This window comes from Solanum pennellii, chromosome 9 (genome assembly GCF_001406875.1).
Source record: "Solanum pennellii chromosome 9, SPENNV200".
NCBI classification, from domain to species: Eukaryota; Viridiplantae; Streptophyta; class Magnoliopsida; order Solanales; family Solanaceae; genus Solanum; species Solanum pennellii.
In genome coordinates, this window is record NC_028645.1 from 41,277,681 (window position 1) to 41,301,350 (window position 23,670).

The 23,670-nt window shown below is 36.2% G+C and overlaps 2 protein-coding genes across 2 annotated transcripts in view; one reads left to right on the forward strand and one right to left on the reverse strand.

Moving 5' to 3' along the window:
• The window catches only part of LOC107030150, a 29,222-nt gene extending 11,917 nt beyond the window's left edge, over window positions 1–17,305 (forward strand). Inside the window, exons 2-3 of the mRNA XM_015231532.1 lie at window positions 16,884–16,965; window positions 17,263–17,305. Of these exons, the coding sequence (XP_015087018.1) occupies window positions 16,884–16,965; window positions 17,263–17,305 (125 nt within the window). The remainder of the gene's footprint in view (window positions 1–16,883; window positions 16,966–17,262) is intronic.
• A 2,417-nt stretch (window positions 17,306–19,722) lies between these two features.
• LOC107030151 (reticulon-like protein B5) lies at window positions 19,723–22,111 on the reverse strand. The gene is made up of 5 exons (XM_015231533.2): window positions 21,814–22,111; window positions 21,450–21,630; window positions 21,224–21,365; window positions 21,074–21,143; window positions 19,723–20,186 (listed from the first exon to the last, which is right to left on the reverse strand). The coding sequence occupies exons 1-5, from the start codon at window positions 21,980–21,982 to the stop codon at window positions 20,014–20,016; spliced, it is 735 nt and encodes a 244-aa protein (XP_015087019.1). The 5' UTR covers window positions 21,983–22,111; the 3' UTR covers window positions 19,723–20,013.
• Window positions 22,112–23,670: the final 1,559 nt, after the last annotated feature.

The following is a 23,670-nucleotide window of genomic DNA, read 5'->3' on the forward strand; positions in this document are numbered from 1 at the left end:
ACAATGGGTATTAATATTTTGGAATAATCATTGAGATAACTATCCTTTCTTGCCTTGCCTTCCTTTGATCGTTCGAGGACGAACGATGGGTAAATTGGTATATATTGTAACAACCCGTGTAGTCGGTTTGGGCACTAGAAATTTTTATGTTAGAAAATACTTTCTGATAGATTTAAGTGGGTGTTTTGGACTATTCATAATTATAATTATGAAATTAGTGGGGTAGTTTTACTAATTTATTTAGTTAATGGTTAAGAAATAATATTATAATTAATAGTGGGTCACTTTTATCACTATTATAATTATATGAGTATAATAATTAGGGTAACAAATAATCTGTAGACGAAAAGAAAAGAGGAAAAAAGAAGAACAGTGAGAAAGACGGCTTACCTGTGCAGCTACATTAAAGATTAAGCGTGGATTCGTTTAGCGGTAAGTTTCTTTATGAATTCGTAACATGCAGATTGGTGGAAAGAATATATTAGTTCTTGTAAAACTATAAATGTTCAGGTGTATGCTAAATTGCTACGAGATAGGTTTAAGTACAAATTGTTGATTGAAAAAGTTAGGCAGCCATTAATCATTAATGTGTAAACAAATTGGAATGATATTGAATTGAAAGAGCATGAACCCAATTCTCCTAGTTATTGTTAATTAATGGTAGGAATAATTATGGCATGAAATTTGGCCAAGAATTAGAAGTTAATGATTAGAATATGTAGTGTAGGAAATTATTATTTTAAAGGATTGGAGCTTACAGTGATTGGCGAATGTAGGATTGACGTTATTTGTTAATTTTATAAAATAAATTGGGTTGAAACTTGCTGGCCAATCACGTGGGTTTGAATATTAGTATATGAGTCTTTTTTTTATACCCAAATAGTGATAGGTTGTTTGATTTAATTAGTTTTACAAATTATATGTTGTATAGATTACAATGAATTGTATAAAAGAGAATGTCATCGATTCTATTGGACATGTAAAATTTTGTAGTTCGTAATGGTTCAAGTTTTAACATATTTTAATACGTAATTAAATATAAGGTGTAGTACATTATATAAAGTACATTAAAATTATGCTAATGGGAGGAATTAAGGCTTATCCTTGGATTTGAACTTAGGAAATTGATCATAGAATTAGGTGAATTTTTGGGTCTAAGCTAAACATAGAATAACATGAGTGATTAAAGGCTTTTAAACTTACAAATTATGTATATATAATTGATAGATTGGAAAGGTTCGAAAGCATTGAGGAAAGGAAAAGTATTGGAGCTTGCTTGAATTCGGTTCTTCGGTGGAGGTAGGTTATGGTTTATGCTATTTGATAGTAAACTCTTAATAGTGATTGATATGCCTTGGATGATATTGTGAAGTTCTCAATGTACTTGACTGTGTGATTGTGTGATTTGGTTGTGTGGTTTGTGATTGGTCTGAAATCCTGAGACCGTAGAATTTATATTCTCTAATCCTATCTATCGAAGTGATGCCTTGAATAAAGAAGGCTTGATGAAAATAATATAACAATGAATTGAAAGCGGTGATAATAAAGGATAAATTAATAGTATAATTGGATCGGAGTGTCACGTTCCGACACGGTATTCTTGGATCGGAGTGTCACGTTCCGACACGGTATTCTTGGATCGGAGTGTCACGTTCCGACACGGTATTCTTGGATCGGAGTGTCACGTTCCGACACGGTATTCTTGGATCGGAGTGTCACGTTCCGACACGGTATTCTTGGATCGGAGTGTCACGTTCCGACACGGTATTCTTGGATCGGAGTGTCACGTTCCGACACGGTATTCTTGGATCGGAGTGTCACGTTCCGACACGGTATTCTTGGATCGGAGTGTCACGTTCCGACACGGTATTCTTGGATCGGAGTGTCACGTTCCGACACGGTATTCTTGGATCGGAGTGTCACGTTCCGACACGGTATTCTTGGATCGGAGTGTCACGTTCCGACACGGTATTCTTGGATCGGAGTGTCACGTTCCGACACGGTATTCTTGGATCGGAGTGTCACGTTCCGACACGGTATTCTTGGATCGGAGTGTCACGTTCCGACACGGTATTCTTGGATCGGAGTGTCACGTTCCGACACGGTATTCTTGGATCGGAGTGTCACGTTCCGACACGGTATTTTTGGATCGGAGTGTCACGTTCCGACACGATAATATTAAAGGAAAAATATGTTGAATTAATGGAAGATATTCAATCTTAAAGAACTCAACTCCCAAAATGGTTTGGTTTGGAGGCATGAGTCCTCATGTGTGATATTGATACCGTTGACTTAATACGTGCTTACTTTATTGTTATTGACACTTGTTCATGTTGTTTGTTGCTTATCACATGTTAAATAGTTGAGTTCATATTATTATTCTTTGTATATTAGTTACTATTTTAGGTTGACCGATGATACTTACTCAGTACATGTTGCCTCGTACTGAGTCCTACTTGTTTTCTTCTTTGTTTTCCTTTTATGAAATGCAGCGAGTGTACCTTTGACTTCTGATTTCCCTCACCTCTAGCCAGCCTCCCGCATATCAAGTTACAGGGTGAGCTATCCATTCAAGCTCGTGTTGGATTCTCTCGGTCACGACATGATGTCCTATACTTTCGGACACATACCATTTTATTCTTTATTTTAGTGTATTCGATATTCTTAGACTTAGTATTGGAGATTAGATGTCCTTGATATGATGACTATCAGATTTTAGGATGATAAGTATTAAAATTTAGAAACTTATTTAAATTGGTTGCTTAGTATCTTTTGGAGCTTCCGCATTATTTATATTATTTATAGTTGAACTATTGGTATATGTTGGGGTTTAGATGTGTTGGTTCGCCCACCTAAGGAGGTAAGTGTGGGTGCCACTCACGACACGTTTTGGGTCATGACAGTATTAGAATTAATTTAGGGTCGAAATGTCTGGGTACAATGTAACACTCTGAAAGTCTATGACCTTAACTAATATTAATAAACCATTTAAGAAGTTTTGAAGTCAAGACATCAAGAAACGTCCATGATGTCCGGAAGCTACTCGAATTTAACTAGTGAAACATCCTTAGGATTCGGGAAGGTTTAGAGGTCTCGTAAGAGGGCTAAAAATTGTAAAATAACTTTAAATAGGTAAAACCTAGTATATATTGTGAAAATGTCCAGGTCCGACCCCCCCAAGGGTCGCCTTAGGGGTCCACAAAAGGACCCCAAACTTCGCTTGGCAAGCTGCCAAAGCAATAACCAAATTACACATTGATGAAACAAGTCCGCTTCACGGACTTGGGTGGCTTTTGGTAAAATATCAAGTTTGCATGCGGGCATGTAGCGGACTTCACAGTCTCGAAAATTTAATTGGAAAATCATGCAAGAAAACCTCCGGGTCGCGGACTTGTTCCTTGACGAAAATCAAAAATTTTGATTTGAAGTTTGACTTCATTAAAGGGTAAACTTAAGTGAGGGCTATTTTGGGTATTTCATGGTAGGTATAGATATTTATTTCTAGGTAGTTTTCCTTCCCATTTACTTACTCAAATCAAATCTCCAAATCTAGTTTCTCTCTCTATTCATCCTCCATTGAAGGAAGAAGAAAGCTTGAAGAAGAAGACCAATTTCTCTAGGATTGCACTTAAATTTGTTGGATTAATCATTATTAAGGTATGGGTTCTTCACTCTTGGGATTACTTTCCCAAGAGGTCCTCTCAAAGTTGATTTCTGATTTCCCCAATTTCAACGGTTTTTATATTCTAATGGGTTATCTTCTAAACTTCAAATTGATGATTGATCTTGATTAATTGTGATTAAATATGACTAATTAGGTATAGATTGTGAATTAATTGATGTTAATTGATTGAATTTTATGTTGATCATGTTCCTTTCCCCAATTCCCCAAATCTTGGGTCTTGATTGTAAATTGATGGAATCGAATTATGAATTGATCTTTAGATTTTTTTTATCTATTCTAAGTCATTCATGGATTTCCTGGGGTAATGTATTGCTGGGATTGGATCTATTTCCTAAAGAAGTCATGATGAACATTGTTCCCCTTAACCCTAGGTTATGAAATGGTGTTAATTGGATAGTGATGATGCAATTGACCTAGTTCTTGTTAATTACTATTGATTGATGTTACTACACCTATTGTTAGATGTAATTCGTTAGTTGATGGTAAAACCATGAAGATGTCTATTGAATTAGATTGAGTAAGTCTTTATGTATCTAACCTTTACTTCAATTATGATGACTTTTGAATAGTCTAAGTAGGTGTCGGTATGATGTTGTATTGAAATGTCTTGACTATGGTTTGTGAGGTGTTGGCTAAGATGTAAATGTTATAGGATGGTGATGATTTACCAATGTGTCTTATTATGAAGTGATATTTAAATGTCTTAACCTTACCTACATGAACTATAATGAAAGGACAATACTCATGCAATTCATATTGAGCTATGATGATGATGATGATGTTTATACAAGCGTTAGACCTTATGACCTAATTAAGCTATGATGATTAATAAAGGTATTAAAGATATTTCAAAAGGGACTCTATCTTAGCACCGAGTGAAAAAGAGTGAGGAATGTCCCTTCCCACTTAGAGAAGGTAGGATCACTAATGCACTCTTTAGATTGGAGATCATAATGCATGTAGCATAAAGAGGATCCCAACTATATCTTCTAGTTCTTGAACTATGTTTCTCCCATAAGAATACTAGTTAGTGGATCCACGTAGTTGCTATGTTCATGTCATGTAACTACCTTGGGCCAGTAATCTGCCTTCTTTCGGTGTAGGGTTTCATGACACGGGATTCCACATTAGCTCATGTGGTCTATGTCGGTCAATGAAAGATGTTCCCAAAAAGTTAAACTGAACTAAAGGATTGAACTCCAACTAAGATGACTAAAGGGTTTAGCTTAGTCTAGGTAGGGGTATGGGACTCTACCTATAAATTGCACTAGTTAGCCTTAAAGGAGGTCTTAGGAGGATGTTCTTACGTATGTATATGCTTATTAATGTAAACGATATGTATATAATGATCTTACATGTTAATGACACTATGTGATGTTGATTACTCTTATGAACATGTATTTTGTCTATACATCTAAAGTATGATATAATGTACTTTGAATAATCTGTTACGTGAAGTTGGACATTGGTTATGATTCTTGATAGGTTTACTTGATTAAGTAAGGTTATGAGGCATTGCTTAGTTATTGCACAAGTGGACGTTAAGAGGTTCATGAGTAATGGTCTTGCTTTGGTTATGATGAAATGTGCTCTTGTTCATGCTTGTTGCTATTATAACTTGATGATAGAGTTACTTTGACTATGTGTTCAATTATATGATATGCATGTTGATTTGACTATTCCTTGTATTGTTGGCCTTATGATGTACATATGTATGACTTTAGGAATATGTCTTATTGATTTGTATGGTCTTAATGAATATGCATTAAGGTTTTCAAAGTAAACTGCATACTTAATGAAATCTCCCTTTTTAGCATAATTTGATATGATATGTGCACATGGTCTCATACTTAGTACAAGTGATGCACTAACCCCATTACTTCCTTTTCCCCAACATTTTAGGTTCCGGTCGTTGAAAGGCTTTTGGAAACAACTTTGAAGAAGACTTGAAATTCTCAATTATCCAAGTTGGGAAGGACCTCCCTTTTCGAGGGCAATGCCACTATCAAGCTCATGATGTTACTTTAGTTTTCAAGACTTTTATGTTCTTTGATTTTAATTTGGATACTAAACATTATATGACCTATTTGTGGTCTTATTTCATTGATGTATAGACCCTTCGTATATGAAGATTACTTAGTCTTCTACTTTTATTGCACATAGACATATAGAATATAACATAGTCTAAAATAGTTGTCTCATATCATTACCGTCGAGGGTATGACGGTCCGTCGTAGATGTCCATAAGAGGACACTTATAAAAAGTTGGAGACCCTTAGGAATAGGCTCTCTAACAACCAGAACAGTTGTGCAGCACGGACCATCGCGGGTATGACGGTCCGTCGTAGAGGTCCGTAAGAGGACACTTAGAAAAAAGTGGGAGACCCTTAGGAATAGGGTCTCTGACAACCAAAACGGTTGTGCAGGACAGACCGTCCTGGGAACAACGGTCCGTCGCATGTGTTCGTTGGTGGACACTTGGAGAAAATTGGACGGCGAGGTGTTGGGGGTGTTGTAACGGACCCTATGACGGTCCGTCATGGGTACGACGGTCCGTCATCGGGGTCTCGTTCTGTCATTCAGTGACAGAACTGAGGATTCCACATTCATCCTCTATGACTCACATGGAATACTTAGTGATAACCTATATGTTTCAAACCCAAATACCTAGTAAACTAGCAATGCTAAAGCACCTATTTCTAGAGTTTTAACAAGGTAATTTGAGGATTCTCAACCTAGGTCAGACAAAATTAGATCAAAGAATGAAGACCCAACAATAAGAAATAGGCTAATACTAATTGATAAACAAAAATTCAATGTAAATGGGTAGAAATCAGAGACACATACCTGAGAACAGGAGAAAGACAAGCAAGTGAGGCACTTGGTTAGCAAGAACAGAACCACAGCAGCAGACACAGACTAGTAGAGGGTAGATTTTACGAATTTGGGAATTGGGGAATTGATCAGTTGGTAGAAAATAAAGGTAGGAAGTTGGAAGTTGAAAAGGGAGGGAAATGGGAGAAAGAGGGAAGGAAATGGGTGAAATGAAGGGGTGGGGGTTTCAAAGGTTGCCAATTTTTTAAATTACCCCCAACCGGGTCTGGTCGGGTATGCTCATTAATGATGCAACGATTCCCCAACGACGGTCCGTCCAGATGAGATGGTCCGTCGTTTGTTCGGTCACGTGTGCCCTAGTTTTGAAAATAAATGAAAGACGTACCTGGCACGGCGGATTCATGCGACGGTCCGTCGCAAGCGTGACGGTCCGTCGATGTGTCCGTCAGTGATTGTTGCAGTGTGATTTTCTGCAGAATTTCCTGGTGATGTGCCTGCAAATTTAAAACCCATTAGTAGAAAATGCTACCATTACTAGAAAGAAAACTATAAGTATTGGGTTGCCTTCCAACAAGCGCCTGATTTAACGTCGTGGCACGACTGAGGACAGTTGATTACTCAGCCTTTATCAAGATGGTATGCCTCGATCACTTCATTCGCCGATTCATCATTCCCAAAATGCAGTTTCATTCATTGTCCATTTACCTTAAACCGCACACCCTCCTTGGTTTCTAACTCAACTACTTCATGAGGGAATAGTTGGGTAATCAAGTAAGGGCCAATCCATTTGGACTTGAGCTTGCCCGGAAACCAACGCAACCTAGAATTGTATAAAAGCACCAAATCCCCAACCATAAACTCTCATTTTTCACTTTTTAGTCATGGTGCTTCTTCATCTTTTCTAAGTAGGATATAGCAGATACCGATTGGAGGTCAACACTCTGCCTCATGGACCTACAAATGTTGAAGGTCGCTTCTTCATTGTTCAACCAATATTTCATCTGCCCCTTTTCCATATCAACTAAGGCTCTACCTGTAGCAAGGAATGGCCTCCCATGAATAATAGGCACTTCAAAATCGATTTCACAATCAAGAATAACAAAATCTGCCGGAAATATGAACGACTCCACTTTTACTAGCACATCGTGGAGTATCCCTATAGGCCTTTTCAATGTTCGATCGGCTATCAGTAGTCGCATCGCAGTGGGATTTCGGTCACCCAAACCCAACTTCTTGTAAATCGAAAGGGGCATGAGATTTATGCTTACCCCCAGATCACATAATGCTTTCGTAAAATGTAATGACCCGACTGTACAAGGAATAGTGAACGCACCCGGATCTTCTTTCTTTTGCACGAGAGATATTGTAGCAATAGCACTACAATGCTGCATTCTATCATCATCCTCGAAAGTGATCGATATTTTCTTTGTAACCAAATCTTTCATAAACTTGGCATAACTGGGCATTTGTTCTAGAGCTTCTACAAAAGGGACATTGATAGGAAGTTGCTTCAACATTGTTATAAAACGCCGATATTTACCATCCTCGGTCTTTTTCACTAATCTTTGAGGAAAAGGGGGGTGGTCTAGGCATGGGAATTACCTTTGTAGTCATTTCAGCATCTTTCCATTGTTATCTTCTACTTCACCACTACCCTCTGTCACCTTATCATTATCTTTTATCACCTTTTTTCTCCTTAGATGGCATAGGTGGGTCAATGGTCTGTTTACCACCCCGAGTAGTGATTGCGATACAGTGTCCGTCATTTTTTGGATTTTGGACAGTGTTGCTAGGAAGAGTGCCAGGTTGCCGTGTGTTCACAGTCGCAGATAATTGGTCCATTTGCAACTCAATCTGCTTAATCGATATTGCATATGTATCGGCTTTCTGCCCAATACCCGCTAAATCACTCCTTAACTCTTTAATGTGCTCATCACTAGCATCGAACCTCATCATCATTTTGTGCAACATATCCTCAACTCGCGCCATACTATCAACACCATCCCTAGGAGTAACTTCACGATTTTGAGGAGGGACATAGGGCCCATTCCTATCATTTCTGTTACCATAGTTACCCCTGTTGAAGTTGTTGTCGCGGTTGTAGTTTCCATATCGGACATAATGACCCTCACGGTTATAGTTACCTTAGATCCGACCTTGGTTTCCTTGACATTAGCGCCAATTCTCCTGATTTGAGCCTTGGCACTCGGTCAGAACCCCCCCCCCCCTCGTTTGTTCATTTACCGCATAGGAATTCTCCTCATAATAGCATTCATCATTTGGTGGTGGTGGTTAAGACAAGTAGTTAACTGCATTTATCTTTTCTGCACCCCCAGTGATATGTTTTAATACCAACCCAAGCTCAGTTCACATCTGAACCATCTCTTCACGAATCTCATCTGTGGCTGGGTTGTGAGTGGATTGCACTGCGAAGGTATTTCTCCCAGTGTCTGACTTCCTAGTACTCCAAGCTTTATTGTTCCGGGATATTTTCTCTAACTTTTCGGAAATCTCAGCATAAGGACACTCCCCATAAGAACCACCCACTATAGTATCCAATACCGCTTTATTGTTATCATCCTGTCCCCGATAGAAGTATTCCTTCAGTGACTCATCATCAATGCGGTGATTGGGGATGCTTCTCAAAATTGAGGTGAATCTATCCCAAGAACTACTAACTGACTCTCCTGGTAGTGCCACAAAGTTGTTCACTCTGTCTTTGTGGTTTAGTTTCTTGGAGACCGGGTAGTAGCTGCTAAGAACACATCCCTTAGTTGGTTCCAAGTGAAAATTGAGTTAAACAAGAGCTCAGTGAACCAAATAGCAGCATCTCCCGTCAGTGAGAGAGGAAAGACTCTTAGCCCTATTACATCCAAATCCAAATCAGGCCTCCCTACACAGCTTTTACACACTGCCCTTACCCTAGCTATGTGGGCATGTGGATCCTCAGAAGGTAGACCTGAAACCAAACCTCTGGCAGTGAGAATTTGCATCAGACTACTAGTTACCACAAAGGTGTGGCCTAGTGGTAGAGGGGGCAAGACAAGTGGCCCATCAGAGTCTGCTATATTATCATAGCCTCTGTAGTATTCTTGAGGCGAGGAGCGGGATTCTGTCCCGTTTGTTGATTTTTACCCGGATCATCGGGTAATAACTGGCCATGAACATCAACCGGATGTAGGATGTTCTTGTTTAGATCATCATCATTAATACCCATGTTTCGATTCATATTGCGTAGTGTACGCTCTAATTCATGATCGTAGGGAAACAAGGGTTCTCTTCCTCTCCGTGTATTTGGCATACAAGGAAGATAGTTCTACAAGAATCAAAAACAATAGAAAAGTAAAATCAAGAAAATATTGACTAAACTTTAGTAATAAGTTTAAGTTAATCTAAAAGTTACTTTCCCCGGCAACAGCGCCAAAACTTGATACGCTCAAACTTACTTCTCAAAAAAGAATTAAAGTGGTCATATCAAATAAAGAACCCAACTAATGAGGTTGGGATCGTTCCCACGAGGAAAATAGTTCAGACTTAACTTTAATCTATTATTACTATTATTTAGTCAATTATTTCCTTAGAAAACAAAAGACAATAAAAGGGGGGGTTTTATTTCTAAATGAATGAAAATAACTAAATAAATTAAAGTAAACAACTAACAGATTCAAATATTGGAGTTTAATCAATTAATAAAAGTAACTCGAGTTTAAGTGTTCCCCACAGGTTCCTAACTTGATAATTCTAACTATAACAATTCTTTCCTAGTATCTTGCATGCAAAGTGATAAGTTAGGTACTTCTAAATCCTTGGTCCAGCATCTAGAAAATTTCACTCCGCACCTTGGTCCGGCTACGTGTGTTGCTATACTAACCCTTACCTTTACCTCATATTAAGCATTGTATTCGATATTTGACTAAGTTATTACCTCGTCCCAATCAATACTAGCCTATTAGATAGTATACACTAAATCTATGTTGATAATTCTTTTCCTATTATCTACCTCCTTGGTCCAGCAAGTAGCATTAAGGCGAGTTCTAACGTCAGCCATCCGTTAAAAAGACTTCTAAATGAAAGAATTATCAATACATGCAAGACACTATTCTAGAATTGTTATTTTAGTTAGATTTTACCTCATCATTTACCCATGGTTCCCAAAACCCTAGTTATGGAGTTTAGTTACCCATAGTCATAATCACAATATTAATATATGTAATATAAGAATTCATTCACTTACTTCAATGAAAAAGAATAAAATCCAGAAATTCACTTGATTAATCAACAAACGCACCAACAATCAATTCCAGAAAAAGTGTATCAATTACTTAAATTAAACGAAGACTAAAGATTCTCCAAAGTCTAACAATCACAGATTTTACTAACAAAGAGTCTAACATAAGAGAATCTCACCCCAAAAACGAGGTTTTTCCAACTATTTATAAAAAACAAAAACCTGATAAAGGAAGGACTCTAATTGCTGAAAATCTGTCAAAAAGCATCCGAGTCGACGGACCTCGTGACGGTCGGTCGTGGTCACGACGGACCGTCATGGCCTCCGTCATCCTATACTATACAAATACTTCTATTTCTTTCTTCATTACCCTCGACGAACAGTTATGACGGACCGTTCCAAGCACGGCGGTCCGTCGAAGGTCTCCATTCCATAACACTGAAACTTCTTGGAATTTGGGTACTGGGACTACTCTCTGATCATCATGACGAACCAGCAGGACGGACCGTCGTGGCCATGACGGTCCGTCATGAACTTCGTAATCCCACACTTAGGTCAGACTTCCCCATCTTCCTTCAGACGCTTCACTACGACGCCACCTACGGACCGTCACAAGCTTCGTAGATGGTAACTTTTATGCATTTCTTACTCAAAAACTTTTGCGTTCATCTTTAGACAGATTTCCTGCAAATAAAGAGAAACTTACATAAAAATAAATACAAAAAGGCTTTTGGACACACACTAAACTTAAGGAAAAGGCATTGAAAATACCGTGAAACCACGGTATATCTATACTCGATATATATACTATGTGTATGTAGAGGTCTATATAAACCTCAATGTAGAAGCAGTAAAAACTTTTAAGTTTCCGCTAATTTTGACCTATGAATGTAATGATGTAAGCTAAGAGGCTAGTCTTAGTCCTCAAAGAGGAAGACGACACCGGTTACATCTAGGGGGTAATTTCGGATGTGACATACGACGCCTTAAGGACTAACAAAAGGGTCTTTGAGGAGGACCCTTTAATTTTGACCCAAAGCTTTCAATGGAGGCAGTGCAGGCATAAACATCAATGGTTAAAAGCGATGTGGCGTGGCCTAATCTACGGGGCATCGATGCCTCTATCAATGGTCACTTAGTCATTTTCATGAAGGGGTCATTTTGGCATGTCTCTGACCAAAATGAGGGATGTGCAGCACGGAGAGGGCCTTGGCCGTCGACTGACCTACGGTAGGTCTGGGATTCGTAGGTCAGTCCTGCAATTTCACTAGTGAGTTTTAGTTAGTTCATTTAATTAAGTTAGTTTGTTAGGGGTTTAGTTAATGATGAGGGATAGGTTAATTAGGTTAGTTAATTAACTATTTAACCTACCCTAAGTCTAAAACCTCACTTAATATCTCTTAAACCCAAAACACAAATTGTACTTCCTTCTCTCTCTTTTTTCTCACCCAAATAGAAGTACTCCATTGAAGGGATAAGTCAAGGTATTAGGGAAGAAATAAGGGTGATTTTATCCATCATTCTTCAACAATTAACAAGTTATGGTATCCTTTAACCTTTGGGATTTCGTTCCCCAAAGGTATCCTTCAAATTGGTTTTTAAAAAGATGATTTCATATGGTTTTCTTCCTAATACAAATTTGATCTTCTAAATTGTATTTTCTATGGTTTATTTTGATTATTATGATTAGATTATGTTTTTTTATGGTTCAATAACATTGGTTCTTGATGAATTAACCTATATTTTGTAGAATAGATCATGAATTAACCCAAATTCCCTAACCCTAGTTTATGAACTAGTGTTCAATCGAGTTGTAGTGATGCAATTGACTTCATTATTGTTTCTATTACTGTTGATTGATGTTATTACTCCTTTCATTGGATTGAATTGACTTGGTTGATGGGAAGACCATGATGATGACTCTTGAAGGAGATTGGGTAAATCTTGATATCTTAAATTTTTACTTCAATTAGTGATGGCTTGTATTTGGTGATGAAGTTCAATTGAAGTATGTCTTGTATTTAGATTAAGTGGGTATGGTATGATGATGCAATTGAAATTTCTTGATTATGTGATTTTGAGATTATGCTTAAGATGTAATGATATAAAGTAGGTTATGAAGAACCTATGTGCCTTACAATGATATAATGATGTTAATATGCTAATCTCACATATGAGGGTTGTAATGGAAGGTGTTCTCATGCAATTCTTATTGCGATAATGACTATGATTATTCAAGGAGCTATTCCTAAACTATGTTATGAATGTTAAAGAAAGGCATTTCAAAAGGGACTCTAGCTTAGCACCTAGTGAGCTAGTAGTGAGGAGTATCCTTTCCCACCTAGGGAAGGTAGGTTCACTATTGTACTCATGATATTGGATACTATAATGCATGTAGCATAAAGAGGGTCCCAAACACATCTCCTAGTTCTTGAACTATGTTTCCCCCATAGGAATTCTAGCTAGTGGATCCACATAGATGCTACTATGTTCATGTTTTTGGTACTACCTTGGCAAGTAGTCCACCTTCTTTCGGTGTAGGTATCTATGACACTGGATTTCACATTAGCTCATGTGATGTATGTGGGTTAAGGAAAGATGTTTCCAAAGGTTAAACGAAGTAATAAAGTGAACTCTAACTAGGATGACCTAAGGGGTTTGGCTTAGTATAGGTAGGGGTATGGGACTCTACCTATACATTGCACTAGTTAGCCTTGAAGGAAATCTTAGAAGGATGTTCTTATGTTCTTATATGCTTATAAATGTAAATGATATGTGTATGTTGATCTTACATGTTAATGACACTATGTGATATTGGTTTCACTTATGAACATGTGGTTGGTCTCTATTGCTAAAGTATGATGATGTCCACTCTTAATAATATATTATGTAAGGTTGGGCATTGCTTATAGTTCTTGTTGGGTTTACTTGATTGAGTGAGGTTATGGGGTCTCACTTAGTCATTGCACTAGTGGAATTAATGGGGGTTTATGAGTAATATTTTTGCTTAGGTTATACCGTCATGAGCTCTTATGCATGCTTTTTAATATTATAACTTGATGATAGAGTTGTCTTGATTATGTGCTTAATTATGTTGAGAAGCATTTATACTTGACTAGACTTGGGATTGTTGGTCTTGTGTTATACATGGTCTTGACTTAAGGAATATGTGTTTATTCAATTGTATTGGTTCTTGGATATGCATAATGTATTTTCAATGTAAATTAGCATGCTCGAATGAAATGTCCCTATTTGTTACGATTTTTATGTTATATGTGAATACGATTCCATACTTAGTACAAGTGATGTGCTAACCCTATATTTCTTCCTTTTTCCCCAACTTTTTAGATTCCGGTCGTTGAAGGGTTCGTGACCACTTTGGAAGGAAGGCTTGGATCATTTCTCCAAGTGTGGCTATGTCCTCCAATACGAGGATGATGACGTTATTACTCTAGCTGTGGTTCTTTGTTATAGTCTAAAGACGATTATTTCATTCTACTTGTTTCAAGATATTATTGTAAGCCCTAAGTAACATTTATACATTGTGTAAGGGCTTGTGCCCATATAGTTGTATTCCATTTAGATGGTTTAATATGAGATATCCCTTTTAAGACTATATTATGTATGTTGTCTATATGTGGCATTAAAGTAGAAGACTATGTAATCTTCTTATATGAGGAGTCTATGTATACTCGCTATGAATATATTATGTTTAAGCAAGAGGTCTGAGTAAATCTCATGAAGTAGATGTACATGAAAAGTTTTAAATTGTTCACACTTTTAACCTATGAATGTAACGATGAACGGTAAGAGGCTAGTCCTAGTCATCTGCGAGGACGACGATGTCACTTACGTCTAGGGGGTACTTCCCAGATGTGACAATTTCTTATTATTTTAAGCACTATGCCATAATTAGTAAATGCATTGTACTAATTGCATACATTTTGTTATATCTAATGGTGTAGGTGGAAGGTGAGAAGCGTCTTGAAGCAAAGCTTGGAAACTAGGATTCTTTCAAGCAAGTTGAAGCATGTCCTCACTTGACTCGAGGACATAACTATCTTTAGACTTCTTTTATTCAATGTATTGTAATAGACAAAGTATTTCTATATTCGTATCGTATGGTCCATCTCCCAAGTATTCTTACGTCTAAGATTGGCATATGTTGGGACTTCTTATTTTCCTATGATTTTAATGTGAAAGATGTTTTAAGATTATTCGTGTGAAAAATTTAAATTCTACACTACTTTAAATACATCTATGTAATGAATGATGTCATAGGGCTTGTACAATACCTCAGAGAGGTCAAGTACAACATGTCGCACTCCAAGAGTTCCCTAATATCTAGGATGTACTCTCGGGATGTGACAAGGCTCTTGGAACGATGTAAAATGACTCCAATCAGATTTTGAAGGAATTGGATCGTCTAGTCAGTCGAGGCCTTCTACGGTGTTCAGACTGCTTCTATGTCAGATCAAATAGCTAAACTTATGGTGTCACTGGCAGAGTTTGAACAGAAAAGAGTAGCTGAACAAGAAAGAATATGTGTGAACATTAAAAGTGTCGAACCTCTCTCATAGACCTACTAAATCGGCTCCCGATGACACCTACATGAATAGTTTTGATGATGACGATGATTGGGTAGGATTCACTCCCTAGCTAGTCTACATTTGTGGACATTTGTGATTTTTTTTTAAAATTTGAATATATTTTGAACCAAAACTTGAAAGACTTCAAAATTTGAACGACATTATAAGTCTTTATATTTTGATTTAGATAATTCCAAATGTTTATTTTAAGTTTCTTGTTTTATGTTGTGAAAATTGGATATATAATTATGTGTTTGATTGGGTTGAATAGCTTATATCAATTGGATTGAATTGAACTTTTACAGGTGGGCAGGAACTGGCAGTTTTCTGTTGTCAAAAAAATTGCAGAAAAAGCAACGGACAGTGTGGTTTTGTCCCTCACTTTTCAGAATTTTTTTTAAAACCTAGAAAAGTGACGGATATCGTGGTTTTGTCCGTCTTTTCTGGATTTGTAGAAAATATAATTTCAAGGAAAGCGACAAACAGGATCCTATTATCCGTCGCTTTTTTGGGATTTTGATAAATCAAATTTTAATAAAAGCGACGGACCGCGTCGCATTCTGGAAATTCAAAAAAATGAAAATTAAAACATATTAACGGAGTCCGTCACTTTTTTTAAAAAGAAATAATCAAAATGCGACGCAGTCCATTGCTTAATAGCGACGCTGTCCGTCGCGTTTGGAAAAGCGTCAAGCTAAAAAATGACAAACGTAATTGTGTCGCATGTCTGTCTCTTCTGGCCAAAAAAAGCAATAGACTGCGTCTCTTTTGTCCGTCTCTTTTTGGCAGATTTTAGCAGTGACCTTTCTAGTGTTACCTAGAGGAGAAGACATGGGAACTTAGTATCGGCGGGATTATTGTTTGTTCACATTGAATATAGTAATTATCAAAGCCAATAGTTTGTTATGAAATCGGGGGAATTCTGTGACAATGAAAATTAGTGAAAACGTGGTTCAAAAGATGCATGAAGAAACTGACAAGACTTGGGTTACTGAATTGGTTAGGGCAATTAAGGAAATTAAGGGGCCTTTCTTAAATGTGATATACGATTGTATCCTCTGGAGAAGATTTTTTGGGACAATGTGGTGTTGATTGGAGATTCAGGTCATCCTACTACCCCTCATGGTTTTAGAAATGCAAACATGTCGATACTGGATGCAGTTGTTTTAGGAAAATGCTTAGAGTAGTGGAAAGTGGAAAATCTCAAAGATTCCTTGAAGAATGTAAGTTTATTAGGCTGCGAGTAACTACGAAGCAGGTTCTGTATTCAAAGGGACTAGGTCGCATTAAACAAGGTTTATCACTTTCAGATCATCCATCCTTTGATCCAAAAGATGTAAGTTCAGAAGATTGTGAAGAGCTTCAGCAAATTTCTACGATATTCCTACTATATTTAAGGATTGTAACTAGTTTTTTTATCTTGGCCTTGTTAGTAGAGCATCGTGCGATGCCTAATTTAGATGCGCATTTTGTGTATATGTTCATCTCGCAAATGACTATACACACAAGAATATATATTATCTCAATGTCTATCTTGTTGTCGTAGTCGACAGAGAGAAGAAGAGAGAAGAAAGAGAGAAGACGAGAGAGGAGGAGATTGCGTTAGTAAAGGAGGCAGATAACAAGAGGTATGCAGCGCTTTAGGCCTAACTTACTTTTCTTATTGAGTCAGAAAAAATTATTCCTCCATGTCCGGCCAGCAGTGATGGAATGATAAGTCTAATAAGGAGAGTGAGGGTAATGAGAATGATAAGTCTGATAAGGAGAGTGAGGCTGATGAGGAGTAGTTGTATCTCTTTAACATTTTAGACTTCTATATTTTTGGAATTGTTTGATCGTATGCTAGTTTATTTTGAAGTAGTTTAATGTATATATTGAAATATTGTGTTGGCAGCTTTTTGTGTTGTTTTTCTATGAATATGCAGGTCGGTAACTAAACTTGCAGCAAGAGGGTGTAAGCTTTGTTAGATTGTATTTTAGTTTATTTTGAAGTAGTTTAATGTAAATGTTGAAATTATTGGGTTGACAACTCTTTGGGTTGTTTTGGTACAAATATGCATGTGGGCTACCAAAATTATAACAATTTGCTACCAGATTTTGTAGCAAAAAACTGACCTCTGGAGGTCAGAATCTCAAAAATAAAAATAAAAATACCAAACCCTCCGGAGGTCAGAATCTCAAAATTAAAAAATAAAAATACCGACCTCTCAAAGTCAGAATCTCGAGAAAAAAAATTGACCTCTAGAGATCGGAATAACAAAAATAAACAATACCCACCTTCAGAGGTCGGAATATCAAAAATAAATAATACCGACCTCCAGAGGTCAGAATTTAAAAATTCAGTAAAATTAAAATTAAAATATACCGACTTCCAGAGGTCGGAAACATTAAAAATTATCAAATTAACAAATACGAAACTACGGATGCCGGTATTTTAAAATATGAGCCACAAATATTATGAATCTAGAAGACAGAAATAAAAAAATTAATAAAAATAAATATATAAAAGTTACCTCAAGAAGTCGAAAAATAAAATAATGAGTTTTTCTACTTAAAATTAAAACAGACCTCTAGAGGCCAATAAATATTGACCTCTAGAGGTCAGTATTGAGTAGTGATCAAGCTTATTCTGACCTAACCTGGAAAGTCGGTACTTGGTCGGTATTTCAGGAATACTAACCTCTGAAAGTCGGTATTTGTAGGTCGGTATTCATTATTTTTTTAATAGTGAGTTCAAAAGAAGCATTATTATATCATAATAGAGTTTGACAAAGTAGATGTCTACCATAGTCTCGACAAGCCATCTTATATATGAAAAGAAATGATTGAGACGTAACCCATACACTACATCTCATGTATTAAACTGAAATAAATAAATATTGTATAAGTGTATTTGTCCTCGAAAAACAAGGACTCACCAATATTAAAATGACAAGAGAGATAAACTAGCTACGAGTATGCGAGGTAGAACCATCAGACTCTAGATTACTGAAACACTGTAGGAATAATTGTTCACGTTAGTACATATAACGTAGTAAGTATCATATGAATGTATAAACGATATGAAATTATTCTAAAAGGACATTACATGCAATGACCAAGCTAAAGCATAAAATACTTTGTTAGAAAACACAAGTTGTAATCAAGGTCAATGCAATCTTAACATATTTAAAACACTTTGTGAGATACGTTAAAATTAACCTAGTTCATTAATGAGGAATTTTTTATCATCAAGCGACAAAGACCATGTGAGCTAAAATATGAAAACTAGCTAATGTCTATCCCACATCGAAAAGAGATGTTCTACTTTCCAAGGTAAGGATCATAAACTTCTAGTTTATGTGGATCTAGTTTATGTAACTAGCTAAGACATCCTATGATGCACATAGTTAGGGAAAAAAACATTGCTACTACAACACCAACCTCTACAAACGAGAGAGCCACCATCACAATACCCTCTCGGTTCTATGTAAATTCTACAGAATAGTCATTAATCATATTCATTTCAACATCCATGGAAGGGAACAATTAAGCTACCAATCCAAGCTAAAGTCATTTATAATAGCTCCTTGAATCTTGATTCATCTTAGGTAAGAAAACATTTCGACCTTATGAATCCTTATATGAGATAACATTTCACAATCATGATCATAGTACATGTGAGAAAATCTTTCACAATCTCATTGACACTTTAATGAAAAAGCATCCTCAAATAATTTACATCAATTTCATAAAAGCATACATAGAGCTTCATAATTTTATTTTCATAAGTTTCATCATGTGTTCATTGTAAAAAAAAAAGATCATGTATGGGTTCATATGAATTAACTTAGACACATGTAATTACTTCAATTCATCCAGTAAAAGATAGAAAATAACTAATTGAACCAGAATTAAAAAAAAACCATGAAGATTGAATAAAACCAAACTTTGAATTGGAAATTGAACTTGTAAAATTGTATGATTTGGAGAGCCCAACGTAGGACAATATTGGAGAATACCAACATTCCTTAGTGATCAAGCACCCAAAAACTATGGTGAATTGAAGATCTTGAAAACAAACCCTAACTTCTTCTCCTTATCTTTAGAGAGAAACCCTGGACGGCCAATCTATTTGACTTAAACGGCCAGTAGGGCCCTAAACGAACCGTTTAGGATCTCGTAAAGGGTCCGCAGCCTGCTTTAGGATTGTGGACTTTAATGTTTGCTCACTTTGACCTTTTTAAAAGCACGAGGTGTTACAACCTACAAGCGCATTTAGTTTGTGACATTAACTTTGTTTTCTAGTGAACTAAAGTTTACTTTGGAGCAATCTTTCTGACTTGTGAATCTTACTCTGCGGTAATAAAAGGTAACAAATGAAGTACTATATCCTAAACAAATAGTGACATAAAAATCTCATAATTGCTTGTATATCATCTTTAATTCTGATTCAAATAGTGAAAGTGACTTCGTAATGTATAGATTCACTCCTATGTATAACTAATAACCAACAACAACGGAAATAATAGATAGGGATTGACGGAGGAATGCACTTAGAATTGCGGAGAATCATACAAACTCTTTTCTATAAACATCCTGAAGCGTAAGAATTCTTTGGGTAGTATTGCTTGTAAAATGAAAAAATTAGGAGACTCCTACTGTGATGCCGGTAACCGCCTGGAAATAGATTGCCATCACTGCAGCTTACTGTCTTTAACGAAAGGAACTTTTGGTAGTTTCTGAAGAACCTTCTCATCCAAATGACTGTACTGTCTCTTGAGTTCTTTTTTGGCCTTCTGTGCATAGGTATCTACTTGATCTTCATGTTTCTCATAGAAACATGGTATTGTCAACATCATAACAAATACTGTCCAAAAAATAATATTCCTAGTTAGTTATTATAGTGAATAACTAGTGACAAGAATTTATCTTAAATTTCCTAATCTCTTCCTCATTTAAACAATGAAAATCTGTTATTCTGTCATGACTGGAGAGGCGAAGCCAGTAGTAGGAGGTTGGTAGTTCTAAATTTCCTTCCCCTTCCTTACCATTGAGTTTTCAATAAGTTTTGTTATCTCTTCACAAATTATTACTTACTTTTTAGTACACATATAAGGTCTACGGAGAAGCTACTGGGTTCATCCGAACCAACGAACTGTCGTGGTTTATTTTCCCTGATTTCTTAGAATAAATAGCTTTTCCTCTTAGAAAAAACTATTAATATTTTGAGTAGTCCTTTTCTTGTAGTAAAGGTTATATGACTCTATCAATATAGGCTTGTTCCTTCTAATTTAATCAGCATTTACAATATAGCCCTAGGGTTTTTAGAGTTGCGGTTCTGGGTCCAATTTTATGTACCTCCTTGTATTCCAAGTGAGTTGGTTAAAATTGTTTCTCTCTATAATTTGTATTCCTATATTTATAGTGGATAGTTGATCTTCTTTGTGGACGTAGGTCGATTGACCTTACCACATTAAATCTTTGTGTGTTTTGGTATATTTCTCGTTTGTCTTATTACTCATGGTCTTTCGAGGTTTGCTTTCCTAGTTTCTGCTTTATACCAAATTATTTTCGATTCTAACAAAAACCCCCACCTAGCTCCGTCTCTGATCACTGGATGTACTAATCAAGAAAAAGGAGTTTGTTGGTCCAACTAGAGATCCATGAGTGTCTATTGCATTTCCACGAGAGTTACAGTTTTAAAATATTCACCTAGAAAATAAGGGAGGTATATATGGAAAGAATAGAACTTACAGATGTAAACAATGGTGAGAAAATCGAACCAGCTGCCAACAATCGATACAATCCACAAAGCTAAAATAGTCTGCATATTGACATAATTAACATGAAATTATTATTATAAAAATAAGAGAGATATAACGTGGGAGAAAGGCCGGTATATACATAGAGAAACTTCTTCAAATCTTTTCCAGAAGCAACTTCCCAGAAAAGAGCAAATGCCCAGTTGAATCTGTCCCTCAAAAGTAAAGCAACTTGTGTCCACAACTTCTCCGGCAATATAATTTCTGGAAATTCCATAGGATTCCTGACATTGATGGATATATGTCAAAAGTACAAATGAATATAGTTGAAGCATAATTATACTGCAAGTTTCAAGTCCAAAACTCACTTGTTGACGAAGTGGGAGATATTAGACCAAAAGAACAAGATGGCCAATGTAAGTATGAGGGAATGACAAATGAAAGTGAGCAAATGATAACCAATCCATTCAAATAGAAGCCAAATGACAGTAGCAGCAGCAAGCATCCCAGCTGAAATCTGCTTGTTCCTCCACAGCAAAATATCAGCAGCTGACAAAAAAACTAATCCTCAATACACATGACCAACTAGCATATGTATATATATATATACATATATTATAGTTGTTGTTTAAAATACGCTATCCCGCTAACTAAGGGTAAAAATAAATAATTTAAAGATGATGTAGAAAGATTTTATATATGAAGAGTCAAACAAGATCGAGATTTTCGTACGTTTGCCACCGCCTAGAGCTGCATGGACAGGTTTCTGGCGGCCAAAGAGGTGAGACTTGTCATTTGTGGGTTGTCGAAAGTCATCGCCATCGGTGGATGATGAAGAAGAATAATCATGTTGATCTTTCGCTGATGATTGAGGAACAATTTCTTTCACTGGATCGGACATGACTAAATATATGTTTAAACTTGTATTATATATGCATGCAGTGAGGCAATTACCAAAACAACAAATCACTCTTGGTTATGGAATTTTACTTTTTTTCTTTTTGGTTATTCTTAATAATGAGGGTTGGTTGGCTTATTGATACATCTTTTTTGCTTCTTTCTATGTGTAAACATTCTCTCTCTTGTTAAGGAATCATTCAACAGAAGGGCATAACCATATATCTCCCAATTTCTTCTCTCTATGCACACTTATATGAGTCACACTTGTCCAATGTATATAAGTTTTAATTTTAATTACTTAGATTAAATTAATTTAACATGACTACGTTTTGCGTATCAACAGGTAACAAAAAATACTTATATTGTTCCCTTTTACTTGACATAACTTGTTCAACTTAAATACATATTAATATTTTTTCTTTAAAAGTATTACAATTACATAAGTGAATTGCATTCTTAAAAAAATAATTTATAATTCCTGACAACTCCATTTTACATTACCACTAAAACTCTTGTAAGGAGAGTCGAATTCATACCATAGTGTCTAATTAAAAACATAAATAAAGAAAATAATTTCTAGATGCTTATTCTTTTTTTGCTTCTATCGGGCAATAGCCCATTAATTAATAAAATCAAGAGGATTGTATCTTAGCCTGGGTGCAAAAGTCCCAAGCTCCAAACAAAACATAGAAAAGATATATATCCAAAGCAACAGAGGAAACTAGGCTAGACTCTTCCAAACATATATAGGTGACTAGATTCATAGCTCGTGTGTTGCATGTGGTTCCCTCGTCTTGAGATTGACATGTGTATGTAAATGTATTAGATTATATTAGTCACAATATATCATTTTTTAATTACTTTTCCTACAGTTCTAACTGTTATTTATGTGTTAGAGAAAACGTGAAATTAAAGAAAAAGGAAGACCAACAATATTTAACGTGGTTTGGATCAAAATGATCCTACGTCCACTAAAGAACAATTGCACCAATATTTATTTCACTCTACAAAGAATACAAATGAAATACTATAAGAGAGAACACAAATGCCTTAGAAAGTGAGAAGGCAAGTGAGAGGATGATTTGAAAATGAAATAAAAGTTACCTATTTATAGGAATAAATTTATCCTATTGACGTCATCCACGACATCACTATGTGTCCAAATTGTCAAGGTTAAAAATATGAAACCATTTTATGGTTTGCCTAAATTTCACCTACCAAGATACTATCTTTGACTTTTATTTTGTACTAATTATCTTCCTACCAAATATTCATGTTAATTCATTTTCCATTTTGTTTGATTCCACCAGAACCAAAACCAACTCTTTCGGTCTCCACCTTGGTTTGTGTTCCAAGCATACATATAAACAACTCCGGCCAAAACTTCTAAGCTTACTGCGTAATCCCGTTGTAAGAAACAAGAAGAATCAAACCTTTATTGAACATACGAGCTCCACCTAGCAGTTGTTCTCTTAGAGTTGCATCAATTAATGCATACTCCCGCCAAGTCCTTGCAGTGTGCAAACTTGGCAAGCGGGACTATTTTGGTCAACATGTCTGCAGCGTTATCATCTGTGATAACCTTTTCAACCTAATAGCTCCCTCTTCTACGACATCTCGAATAAAATGGAATCTGACATCAATGTGTTTGGTGCGCTCATGAAATCTTTGATTTTTAATCAAATGAAT

Bases quoted from the DNA above. Each gene is read 5' to 3' on its own strand.
- LOC107030151 (XM_015231533.2), bottom strand. From the start codon at position 21,982: ATGTCCGATCCAGTGAAAGAAATTGTTCCTCAATCATCAGCGAAAGAT. The intron at 21,366-21,449 runs GTGAGTTTTGGA...CATCAATGTCAG, and splicing joins ATCTCCCACTTCGTCAACAA to GAATCCTATGGAATTTCCAG. The intron at 21,144-21,223 runs GTATATACCGGC...GTCAATATGCAG, and splicing joins ATTTGAAGAAGTTTCTCTAT to ACTATTTTAGCTTTGTGGAT.